Raw genomic sequence first — 13372 nt, 5'->3', positions numbered from 1 at the left:
TTGTTTTCCATTACTTTGACACTGCAAAGTACTGTGTTGGCTTGTTTGTTGTCTTATTGTCCTTGCTGAAAATACAAATAAAACACATAAATTACTAGCCTTGCATTTTATGTACTGCATTTAAATATGGAAATTCAACTAAATACACAGACAAGTGTCAAATGAAACTAAGCTTTAAAAACAATGTCTACTTTTCATTTGACTTCACAGCTGTGCTATATTTTGTGTTGACATATCACACACAAACAAAACATACTGACATTGTAAACTGCTGAAGAAATTCACAACAGATGTATTATATGTATTATATTTATAAGTAATGTAGATTCACTTTGTATCGTTTAGGGGGACACAATCAATTAAAGTTAATTGTATTGTTCATGAAAGCAACAAAAGTATCAGCTGCAGTGTACTAAAATCACATCTAAAAAAAGTCATTTGAAATCTTTGTTTACAGTAACTACCATAATTAATGTGCAAACAGTTGCAGGCAATGCTGCACTGTTTTCTCAGGCCCTGTGGCATCTGTGTGTTTTGGGCCCTGGCTATAATTAGAAGGTTACAGAAACATCCAGAGACTAGTCTGTATCACTGCAGCTACATTTCCATTGAAATTGTCTTTGTGTCTTGACAGAAAACATATGAAACTGTTAGCACAACTGACATAAGTTATACATATCAGTGTTAATGTAATGTCTTGATTTACTTTGCTTTTCCTTCATAAAGATTGAACTGCTAAGTAGATCACTTGATAACACAATACAGCTGCTGTATTGCAGCTGTACAATACAGCCCAAGCCATAAGCAGACTAAGCGACTCCTCATGTATTCTGGTCAACCAGAATACATGTTGTATTGTATTTGTACAACACAGTTGCAATACAGCTGTATCATACAAAACTGGAGTGACCCATTACTGGATTAATAGGTCACTCCAGTGACCTATTACTAACCTATTCCAGGCAATAGTAATCTATTATTTGACACTTGTCTGTGTATTTAGTTGAAGGTCTTTTGATATGCTGCTTTTACTCATAAATGGGTAAAGGCAGCATTGTTTCTGTCGAAGCAGACAAAAAATACTAGTAATGAAACAGATAGTGGAACCCAAACAAGGGGAGACATTTTTTAAGCAGATTTCACAAAAATAGGGCCAATGGGGTATTAATAGGATCTGGTGGAGTGCAATTTTAGTAGTCAAAAAGATAAATGCAAGGAAAAGCAGGAGGACCCCCTGCTGAGGCAGCTCATGCAATATCTGCTCGGAGCTCCCCAGCAGGCGCCAAGCACCCCATACCAGAGTGTCGAGCTTTGATTCTGCCAGGAGCATGTTCACTGTTTTAATAAGGGGGCAGCTCATCTTATTTCTCCCCAGACACATCCACAAATAGAAATGAACACACAGGCACACAAAAAAACACTCACGCTAAAATCAATGTTTTCACAATTTAATTAAAACTGATTGTCAGAAGAATAATAGTCAGAATCTGTGCTTTGTGTGGCTAAGTGAAGAGATACAGCTGGAATTTATATAATATGTATATATTTACACACACACTCACACTTGTATATCACATATGTACAAAAGGAGAAATAAAGCATTGAAACATGAGTCCAAAGGTTTTGTGGAGATATTTCCACATTGTTGCTTTTCTAATCAATTTACACCTCAAATCATACCTTTTTTTTAAAAAAAAAAAAATGAAGTTATACACCCAGTAACTTCACTACCACAATATCGACCAGGTGCTGCAGTATTATTGCATCAAATTGATTATGTTTTTTTGAAAAAATGGAATATAGAGTGTATTCTAGCATGTCAGTGAACTGCTGAAAATAAATGTCCTTTCCTAATTATTGTGATGCTCACAGAACGCTTTACCTGAATTATGCAGTGTTAATTTTGACACCAAGCACCTTGGGAAGGATTTGATCAAGATAAATAATATCTACACAGTAGAATACTGCCATCCAGTGGACGAAACCATGCCGGTGCCTTTAATTACAGTGGTAAAGTGCAGCTTCTTTCCCACTCTAATGTAATTTTCTCTGACTCTTAACTGCTAAACAAATGTCAAAGACAATACTCCATTCCTTAATCTGCAATTAATTGCTGGCAGTCAAATAGTGATTTGTTTTCTTTCCGATATGTGCAACAAACGTGAGCTGGACCAACACAACAAGAATGAAACACAATCTGAGTGAAAGATGTTTGTATCACATGAAGCTTAAGGCACATTAAATACATTTAGTGGCATCAATAAAGTGTGCTACATGGATAAGAAATGTTAACTGCTAAAACTGCTTGTTTTCGTGACAGTCTACGCACCAACCAGAGGCTTTTAAATATTTTTTTAAAACAGACGTTTCAGAACACATTTTAACTTCTGCAACCGTTTTCTAAACACTGACAGTTTTGATTTCTCAGGTGATGAATGAGATAATCCGGCAGTGATGACTCAACACACAGCTAGACAGAAACTTGGGAAGGGGAAGAGGGAGAACCCCTGGAGCTCATGAAACAGTAAAACCAAAAATGCGAGAAAAAAAAAAAAAAAACTTTTATAAATGATCACCCTTAAAAACAAATGTTCATCAAATGAGAATTTACAATCCCAGTCGTTACATTCGGTGATCCAATCAAACAGTTTTAGCTGATTAACTACTGTGTTTCATTTAAACTTCTTTATGGTGTCAGAGCTGAAGCGTCCTAATGGGGTTTTCCGACTGGAACCTCGTATTTAAAAACCACACTGAAGAGTTTTCCTCCCAGTCGGTCGGCCAACCATGAGTTCTTGATGACGGCCATCTTGAGGCTCTCACAGCTGAGCATGGCATAGTAGTTGGTGTGGATGGCTCGACCCATTCCCTCGATGATCACCAAGTCGGTCTGCCGCTCCCTCACCAACATCGAAAGCACCTTGTCCAGGCGGCTGAGGAACCACAGAGGAACCAGTTTTGAAATAATGACTTTACTGTCATGAGGAAGTCTCCAGTTTCTGTTCTTAAATGGGATATTTGCAGCATTAATGGCATCCACATCACCTCAGATCCAAACAAGGAGAACTGGAACCATTCTGGACTAATGTCAGCCTATCCTCCTTCAAGGCAGAGCTACACAAAAAAGATAAATAATTAAAAAAATCCATAACCCACTGTTTTTCCAGCAGCTTTTAGAATTAATGCATCTATACAATACTGAACAGACTTTTTATGCAACTTATAATTAATGCAATGCATAAAATAATTAATCCTGAAATCACTCGTACTCAATCACAGGATCCATTGCTGTGATTCTTTCTGTCAGAATCTGAAGTTCGCTGTTTGTTACATCATTTAGAGCTGGACCGGAATTACTAGCTAACACAACCTGTAATGTGAACACATATTACGTATTACAAATTGTAAGACAGATAATATGAAATGCAGAACTTCTGTTATTATGTCTTCAGTTCCTCACCTCTGTTCCCCGAGATAGAAGCTCTCTGACAAAAGGCATGACCCCTAAAATGATGTCTACTCCACTATTATCCACAAAAAACAAGGCACACCGATGAGGAGGACCCTGCAACAGAGAACCAGCATAAACTGCATTGAAGCAATAATCACAAAGGACATGAAACACAAAAAACATCTGTCAAGAAGGAGAGCTGTGACATTTGTTGAGTTTCCAGTTGGAGAAGCTCAAATAAATTATGTTTTAACTAGCAGGCACAAATGTCTGACCTTTAGTCTCTCGAGCCACTGATCAAAAGAATCAACGAGCCATGGCCGATCTGAGGAAAAACAAAAAATAAAAATCAGTTTGAGTGAAAAAAGACTTTTGGTGAGGCATTTTTGAAGTAAGAATAGGAAAAATACTCCTATATGATAAATGTACATAGCAGATAGAAGTGCACAGACTTAGAGGGATATAAAAGTTGTTTTGAAAGCTTGTTGTAACAGGCAAATGCAGGTTTACATCTTTCAGTGGGCTTCGGTTTGGTTATTTGTGTAAGTGAAGACAGGTAAAACTAATTACAAGAGAGACTAGCAAACTGGACAATAAGCTATGTACGTTTTATTTCTTCTTGCGCAACACAAAAGCACACAAAACAATGTCTACTCCAGATAAGAGATTAACAGAGAGGCTACATTGTCACTGAACCCACATACAAACTCAAAATGTATGTAAAATATTTTTTGATTAAGGGATAAATGCTGCATCTGTATTATTATGCTGTTTTTGTTCCTGATTAACAGACAGAATTAAACAGAAACTTTGGGATACCTTCTAATAGTCGTTTAGCTTCTTCAAACCCAAACTCAGGGTTAGATTCCAGGACTCTGTATGTATAAAAACAAAAGTATGAATTTACTGTTTGAAACAAACTTAGGAATGATTCTAATGGATCTCAGTATTCTGATGGAAAAAATGCAAAGTTCCAAATAAAATAAAAAAGGATTAGGACTGAACTGCATTCAGTCAAAACATTGTAGATTGCAACACCAAAAAGAAGAGCAAAGTTTGTTTGAAAATATGTCAGGGTCACAGAGTATCACTAACTGCTTAGCTTCATTCCTTTTTTAAAATATTTGGAGGTTAATAAAGTTAACTGAAGCTGAGCACACACTATGATTTTTTTGTTTGTTTGTTTAAAAGCAGTTTTACATCACCAATCTTTCAGTAGGGAAAGAAAAAGTAGAGTTAGTATAAACTCCACTTTTCTACAAACACTGTGAGAGCTGTGTAAACCATCCCCAAGTTAAGCCACAAAAATGTTGATGGATGAAAAGAAAAAATCTCAAAATATGTACTTTATTTTGTAACCTTACTCTGACACAGCCTTGGCTCCCCAGTCAAAAACATTCCCTGCCAAGACGCCCCTAACCAGAGCAAACTGTCTGTCCTCCCAGCTCAGCTCCTCCAAGGACTTCACTGCTTTCTGGTAGTACTTGAGAGCAATGTCGTTTTCCCTTTCTTTAATCTGAAACGGAACAAAACGCAACATTGCGGTTGTTACATTAAACCAGTAACAGGTTTAAGTAAGTTACACTTACAATGGCAAGAAAAGGATTGAACTACGACAGTGCTTTATTTAATTTTACATATGGAAATCATTTGTGTCACTCTAAGACTGAAAAAGACAAAATGAATGACAGTATGGATCAGTGAGGACCATACTAGTGTAGAGCACAAACATAACAAGGAGAGTAACAGTTTTGACAGGTTTCACTCAGACCTTAGAGTAGGGATCAGGAAAGTTGAACTCGTTTAAACAGTGTTCCCTCGTGTCTAACAGACTTCTGACAGTGAGGGATCCATAAGCACTAGGTGAGAAGAGAAGCACTCTACATTAGCCAAAGAAAAACATAAACAGACAGCAGAGTTGGGATGGAAACGCGTCTTTCTTGCAGATTTCTATTATTTGCGACAGATTGAATTCATAGATTTTTTCCCAAATCACATACCCAGATACTAAGCATAAACAAACTAAATTAGAACTAATGCACACTTACGTAGCACAGCTCACTCCTAAAACTGAAATAATAGATAGAATTAACATTAAGAATTCTTTTGAAATGAGGAGGCAGTAAAAGGAAGTATGAAGACATGAAGCTAATGCAGACAATGAGAAGGTTTTTAGTTTGGATTTAAAGGCAAGGTTAAGCTGAAGCAGACAGGACATACAAGAACCCTTACAATGGCTGATGGCGCAGAGTTTGAAGTTTGTGGAGATACTTCTGACGAAACTTCTCAGCTCGCTCAGCTGCGCCCGGTATGTCTGGCTGACTCGCGACAGCTCTCTTCACCACCTGCTCCAAGAAAGAAGAGCAGCCTTCAGCCCTGTTCACAGCCTCGCTGGACTACATTTACAACTTTCACATGGAGAACATACAGCAGAGGATCAGGCCATTGAAGAAAAAAAGTTTGAATTCTGACTTTAATCTAATACTGTGTCAAACTTTGACACAACTCAAATAAATAACTAAACATTCTTAGGTGTATATTAAGTATATTGCTAGTAAGTGAAATGTATGTGGATTTGTAAAGGGAATATGCTAGAAGATACACAGACATGATGCAGCATGTTTGATCCACTCAAAATGAAAATTAATGAATTATCAACATTTGAGGGGGTTGAGATTGGTTTTAATAAATAACTCAAAACAAAAATCTATACCATAGCCTAACTTCAAAAGTTTAAATCTTCTTCAACGGCTTGGAGAGAGTTGTCCTAACGTTTAGATTAAAGTTAACAGAAGCAAAGAAAAACTCTAAATTGGGCTGCTTGAAAAAATAAGACAGATCTGACTGTAATAGTTCGTGTAGTTTTAATATTTGCTTTTGAAAGTATTTTTGCAACTGTTCACAAGTTTGCCTGAATTAATTTCAGTTATCTTACCCCATCTAAAGCTTCTTCAAAGCAGTATAGCCAGTATTCTCGGGCCTGAGCGTCCTCTGTAAGGTCGACTGTGTCTGGGATGTAGGAGGAAGGATCCTGGAGTAGAGGCAAATTCACCAGCTGTCTATCCAGACGGTCCATCTCTAACATGTCAAACTGGAAACAAAGTGACATAAATCAACACATACATTAAGTTTCGTTCAAAAACAAAAAAACGACAACATTTTGAACTGTTTTTTCTACAGAAGCCTAAAGCTTTGAAACACCACATCAGGGGATAAGAAGCCATAGTACACACTGTTATTGACCACTGGAAACCAGAAACAAGCCATTTTAAATCATCAGGTCAGTCAACAATTTGGTTAGAAACAAATTAGAAGCAGGTGATTTAGAGCTAAGCAGCCTCACGTCAAACGGAGCAAACATGGTTTCTGTCACTGCTTGAGATTTAAGCTTCAAGCTATGCAACAAAGAACTGTGACCAGAAGCAGTAGATTATTAAAGAAAGGAAAACACACGAAGCAGGAGGAGATACTTACAGAAAACTGAAGGGGAGAGTTAGGTGAACAGAAGAATGAGTGGAAAGGAAATGGATGATTATCAGACTCAAAATATGGCTTTGTATGATTATGGTTTTAAATAAAGAATTTTAAAAAATGAGAAAATTATATTGAAAAAAAAAAACTTCTGCAGAAAGAAAATGGATATCTTTGTGTGATAAATAGGCCAAAGGATCATATGACTTACTGTTCCACTGCGAGCACGCTGCATTGGATTCATGTCAGGAGAGACACTCATCAAACCAGAGCTTCCTGCATAGTTTTCACCCCAGCTGTACTGGTTTGGATCTAAAGAAGAAAAACAACCTCATAATTAGATGCATGCTTCACTGTATTTCAACCATTAACAAGTCAATGACATTGTAATAACATGATTTTTTTTATCTTTTTAATGTGGTAAAACAAAAAGTGACTATTTAGTTGAATCCAGTCACATCAGCTGCAGGTTTGACATTGAAACAGGTGATTCAGTCATTTCTCTCCTCTGATTATGATGCAATCACTGCAACTGCAATATGAGAATGGTTGCAATAGCACTAGCAGCTTGTGGGTTTGTAAAATGTGTCACTTAATTTTTTTCTGTGATTTGTATTGCTATTTATGCTGGCTAAACATACTTCTATGATATCACTGCAATGTTAACATTTCTGCATGGCAAGCTGTAAAATAGCAGGATTCAGTTGAGATTTTCCTCAGCCCCTCCACTGCCCTACATTCCTGTGCAGAAATTCAACCTCTTACAAGTTTCTACTTAGCTCTTTTTTTGTACTGCGTCCTGATGGGAGAATATACCAAACTAATATGTCCTTACTATCTTCCTCTGCTCCTTTGAGAAAAGCTCCAATGGCTCCAAGATAGCCTTCATGTCTCAAAAACAAAGCCTGAACTTCACCCTGCAATAACATAACATGAGGGGGCTCAACATATGAGCAACACATAGAGCAGATGACATAATTTCTGTGTCAAAAAGTAAATAAATCTTACCTTTGTAAAGAAATTGATGCTATAAGTTATTGTGTGCATGGTGACGGGGTGCCCTCTGATAAAGAAGCCTCCAAAGTACACTCGAGACAGGTTGTGGAGTTTGGCGTACAGACAGGCTAGCTGTCCAATATCGTTGCTGATCATATGGAGTAAACTCTTGGCCATGTCTTCGTTTGAGAACTCTACAATTCAAAAACAAATTATATAAGAAAACTATGTTCTATGTGAGGAATAATATAGTCCCCTGCAAATGTAGTCATATCACTTATGACTGTTTTGTTACAATGACACATTTTAAAACTGTGCTCCATGAGGTGTTTAAAGCTTGAGATACTGCCTTATACCTTAATCTTGCTTTAAGCTTTGCTGCAGTTGTGTCCCTTGACTATTTGCTGTTTCTTTACCTTCATAATGCTCTGCTCTTCATTCATTACTGTTCTCTCACAAACTAGATAACTTCATTAGATTTTAATTAGGACTATGAGTCTAAGGGGGGTGGAACAGAAAGGCACACCACACTTTTCATAATGTTTGGAAAAAAAATGGAAATCATGTATAATTTCCTTTCCCAATTACAAACCTGCATTACTTTAGTGTTGGGGGGGGGATTTGAAACCTAAATTGTTTTGTCACAGATTAAATGTTTTAGATGATGAAAATATATTAGACAAAGATAACCTCAGGCAAAACGAAATCCAGGATCCTTAAAGATCCTCGTTTGCTTTTTCACAGCACTGTACACAGCACTTGAATTAAAAAAAATCCTCTAAGTTTGTGATGTTGTGACAAAAAAAACCTTAACAGGGGATGCACTGAAAAAGCACTGTCAGACAAAAAGGGATTTGTATCTCTATTAATAATATTGGAATTCAGAATAAAGACGAATAAACTACAACAGCAGTTGCTCAACAGAAGCAAAGGGTTAGCTTTGCTGCTGTTTTATTTCCTAACATATGAAATGTCAGCACTGGGTGAAAGGCAAACATTTTCATTCTTCATTTTGACTAAATGAACCAAGTGTTAATGAAACAACCCAATGTACATATTATATTTAAATAACATAATAAGGTGTTTTTTAGCATTTCAACACAATATGTTTAAAAGGTAATAGCTACTGAGTTATATCTTTAAAGATCCTACTAACTTTCACTGATGGTGTTTAAAATTGAGTTTGGTTCTATTGAAATCTAAAATCTGTAGGTCATGCAAAAACAGAAACTAAAGTCTAGATTTTCACAAAAAATTATGTTAATGTTTTTTTTAAGTAGCTAATACACAACACTGCAGCTGCTATCAATTAGAATTGACAGTCCTTTTAAAAAATGGTCCACACTGTATTTAGTTTTATAATATCAATAAACTGCATATCCAAAATAATAATTCTTGCAGTCATCCGGGAAAAGATGTATGCTCAAAATATATTTCAACATGACATCTGTTTGTCTGTGCATCACCTTTGTCAGCTGTTGCAGACTTCCCAAAACTACTTGCTATTAGATCTCCAGTCAACCCCAAACATGCGTAAGATCCTCCGTAGATGTCTTTGACAAGCATATCAACGCTGGAATGCTGTCCTTTAGAGGCCAACTGTAATAACTCATCAAATCTCTGCACAAGAGAAAGACAAATGTAGTTTAGGAGACTCAAGGTAACTGAAATGAACCAAGATGGCAGCAAAATAAATGAAATAAAGTGACAACTACAAAACTTTATTAGAGTTACCTTTGTCTTGGTGAGCAATGCTCCAAGGCCCCAGAATGTCCCACCACCTATTGAGCTTCCACCTATTCGCTCAAATTTGTCCTCTGATTCAACCTGTCAAAAATACACAAAGATTTGCATAAGAGGTTAAATATGTCAAAATAAGTAACATTTTCATCTAAAATATTAAAAAAATGTTTTCAGATTCCTGTGTAGTTTCAATCCCCTGAAATCAATCTATTTCTGAAGGAAGGAACATTCAGAAACTTTTAATCAGTCTTAGTGTTATTTAAGACTATAAAGCCATGAGGATCAACATAATATTGGTTCCTGGCTTGAACTGTAACATATATCAGATGTACATTAAGATATGCCCTCATGTCTTCTTAAAAGACATTTTTGCACGTAGTTATCCCGTAGAAATAGCTGTAGTGGATAGAAGCAGCTCCAGATATCCATTTTTTTCATGTTTAAACTTTCAGTAAGGACCACAGACAAACACAGAAAAGTCTTTTACATAAAGTTTACTTTGATAACAACAGCGTTCTCAAAACTGAACATAAAATATGAACACTATTGTCAACCATTAAACATAAAATAAAAAGAAATAAAAAAATCAGCTGACATAATGGCTTTAAGTCAAAGTTTTCTCTTTTCAGCTCAGACGCTCAACATACAGCATTTACTAGGGGATGCAGATGAAACCAGAGAACTTTTGAACAGCAGTGTTAGAATGGAAGCAGTGAATGTTCACTGCCTGGCAGGATTTAACCAGCTATGACATGTTCTTGTCTGTTTTTCTTTGTATTTGTATGTGTATGTATTTTCTGCCTCTAAGTAACTGAACATTTGCTTTCCATTTTTATTGTAGAAAGTTTATGTCAACTGTTTGTCTTTTGTCATACAATATGCATTTGTAGATCATAATGGAAAATAAAGCCATTCTGGCCAATCTGTGCATAGCCTCCAGCAGCTTGAGATGCAAATACCTGACTGAGATTAAAGATAAGAGAAAGTCCTTCCACAAAAAGGTTGCTTACTTTCTTATATACATGCCATTCTTAGAGTCAAAACCTAAAATAAATAAAAGATGCTGAAAATGTATGCTCACATCCAATCTGACTGTATGTAAGCAATTTGGGAAAAAAACTAGCAAAATTCTCATCTCGAGATGAGCAAAACAGGAAAACACATACAGACATAAGACTAATACCTGAAGGTGCTTCTTCAAAGTTATGACTTACAGTGAAAAGTGCAAATATGTGCAACACTTTCAGCTTTTTATTTGTAAAAACTTTCTGCTTCATAACTTTGCATGACTTTTGTTGATCTATAACATTAAATCAACTGAAGTTAATGGTAGAAAGAACAGTAAATATGAACAAGTTTATTTTTGTGAGTCACATTATTAATAGGTGTGAATACAGTATCTTGACCTTATAAGATAAGTAATTGACAATACTATTTAATTAGAAGTTTTTTTCACAAATGGAAATGAAAGTATGGCAAAAAAAACTCATTAGCTCATATTTATACATAAGTTACATAAATTCAAGTTCTCTATAATTACCTTGACTATTGAGACCCCTGAGCCGATGTTCACAAGCAGGTAGGGGAAGATGTCAGGATTAGTGGTCTGAAAGCGGAACTCTGAGTCAGCATGTTTGGCATAAACGAAAGCCTCATGAGGGATGTTCTTCAGCACAAAATTACAGCCCTTGATGAGACAGGTCATCTCATCCTCTTTGTCCACTCTGCCACAGTGCAACACACAAAGAAATATAAGACGATCTCATCCCTTTGTTAATTACCATCAAAAATCTGATTTTCCTACAGTGCTGCTATGAGGACAAACATTTCAAATGAAAAGCAGATTTACTTCATAGCTATACAGGCAGATTATAAAAATAAATATCATTTGAACTATTAAACTTCTACATATGCAGCTTCTAGAACAGTCAGGGTTTTCATTTTAATCTGTTTTATTAGTTGACAAATTAACTCTTACAGCAGCAGAAATTATAAAGAGAAACAAAATGCTACGACACTCTCAAAACTTATATCCTTAAAATAAGAAATACAAAAAGTCCATTCCACAACACAAACTCATATTACATTGTCTGCATCAGTTACATTGAAAATTGTTGTTTATTACACTGTTGTTCTGTGTAATATACCCAAATTAGGCTTTTTTTTTCGCTTTGTACATGCAGACTTTCTAGTTGACAATAGTTGTTTCTAGTTTCTAGTTGTTGGGGTAAACATCACACTCAAAGTTGTATAATGTAGCAGCTGTCTTAACTTCTAACTTTTAAACATGGTCTTGTGAAATGAACATTTTTCTAACACTTTTGTATACTCACTTGAGCCCAAGTTTCCTTTCTATTAGCTCTTTAAACTTGTGCGCCCCTCCACCTGTAGCCTTAATGACTTTGGTCTCGGTGTTGACCAGGTGGTCTTTGATAAAGTCCAAGCACGTCTCAATGTAGGCATTTTCAAACTTGATAAAGTGCAGGCGAGCTGTGACCTCTTCCTGTACTGCTATTTCATACAGCTTGTCGCCTGCTGCTTCCTGCGATTAAAGAAAGGATGATAAGTATTGAGAATTTCAAACAGAAAAAACTCCTGATGCCCCCCACAGACTTCTGTTTATTTATTTACAAACGTACTTTTGTGCTGTGGTCGAAGGATCGTACTTTGGCCACCTTGTGTTGAACAGTCGAGTAGTAAGCAAGCTTAGTCAGAGACCCACCTGTTAATATAAAAAACATAAGCAGTAAACAACAGAAACCATGAGCTAATGTGAAAATGACAAAACCAGTAACAGTTCACCAAGTTGTGGTGGTTAAAACATCCGTTTCAAACAACAACAAACGTTATCCCAAAAAAAAAAAAAAACCCTCCAAGACCTTTTTCCAGATAAATTACGCTACACCTGACACAAATAAACATTAGAGTATCTTTTAAGAAGCTACAATTCTATTTGTTTTGTTTACTTTTATCTAAGTCGTGTTGCAGCAGCCTGCCCTAAATGTGAGGATTAGCTACATCCCTGCAAAAGTTATTCATGTCTCCAGAAGAGGAATAAAGTTTCCGATTACCTATGTCTATGGCAAAGCGCTTTGCATTCTCCATATTACGGAAAATTTCATCCGGTGGAAGGGTAATGCTTTTATCCATGGTGTGACTACTTGTGTTGCTGTCAACTCGACTACATTCCGCCATGGTCGTCTATGATATGACGTCGCATACGTGCCGTACGTACACTCCTCACAGGAACCAATCAGCTTGCACGCAAAGTAAGAGAGGCGTGAGCGTAGTGGGGTTGCCTTTCATTTTAAGACCGTCAATGAAACAGAAGGTTGTAGGTAATTTTCTTTAAAATAGTTTTAACATAGACCGCAATATTGTATCTTTCAATATTTTTAACAGTACATTATATATATATATATATATATATATATATATATATATATATATAATATATATATATATATATATATATATATATATATATATATATATATGATATTTATATCTTAATATACATAAATATATATGTCAAATATATAATCTTTGACAGGTGTTATTGAATGAAAAATAACACCTTAAAATGTGTCTGTTGTTTTTTTTATTGAACCCATGATAAAATATATCAAGTAGTTGACATGAAATCTTTGCAAAAGACCAATTTAATAGTGGAAACATTGTTCTTTCATTTTGTTGAAAAAAAAATGTTCT

General features: G+C 35.9%; 1 protein-coding gene across 1 annotated transcript; it reads right to left on the bottom strand.

The window, feature by feature from the left end:
* Nucleotides 1–1432: 1432 nt before the first annotated feature.
* Nucleotides 1433–12856, bottom strand: pank4 (pantothenate kinase 4 (inactive)). The gene is made up of 19 exons (XM_055050296.1): nucleotides 12733–12856; nucleotides 12301–12383; nucleotides 11995–12203; nucleotides 11202–11385; nucleotides 9653–9745; nucleotides 9385–9538; nucleotides 7931–8112; nucleotides 7758–7839; nucleotides 7134–7234; nucleotides 6387–6542; nucleotides 5684–5796; nucleotides 5223–5310; nucleotides 4816–4967; nucleotides 4271–4326; nucleotides 3727–3776; nucleotides 3461–3565; nucleotides 3270–3370; nucleotides 3046–3114; nucleotides 1433–2933 (listed from the first exon to the last, which is right to left on the bottom strand). The coding sequence occupies exons 1-19, from the start codon at nucleotides 12854–12856 to the stop codon at nucleotides 2711–2713; spliced, it is 2325 nt and encodes a 774-aa protein (XP_054906271.1). The 3' UTR covers nucleotides 1433–2710.
* Nucleotides 12857–13372: the final 516 nt, after the last annotated feature.

This window comes from Poeciliopsis prolifica, unplaced genomic scaffold (assembly GCF_027474105.1).
Source record: "Poeciliopsis prolifica strain line A6 unplaced genomic scaffold, Auburn_PproV2 SCAFFOLD030, whole genome shotgun sequence".
Classification (NCBI taxonomy): Eukaryota; Metazoa; Chordata; class Actinopteri; order Cyprinodontiformes; family Poeciliidae; genus Poeciliopsis; species Poeciliopsis prolifica.
The sequence above is the reverse complement of the archived record's forward strand: the minus strand, read 5'-3'. Positions and strand labels throughout refer to the sequence as shown.

Bases quoted from the DNA above. Each gene is read 5' to 3' on its own strand.
- pank4 (XM_055050296.1), bottom strand. From the start codon at position 12,856: ATGGCGGAATGTAGTCGAGTTGACAGCAACACAAGTAGTCACACCATG. The intron at 6,543-7,133 runs GTAAGTCATATG...CTTTGTTTCCAG, and splicing joins AGCGTGCTCGCAGTGGAACA to TTTGACATGTTAGAGATGGA. The intron at 3,115-3,269 runs GTACGAGTGATT...TTTTTTGTGTAG, and splicing joins GCAATGGATCCTGTGATTGA to CTCTGCCTTGAAGGAGGATA.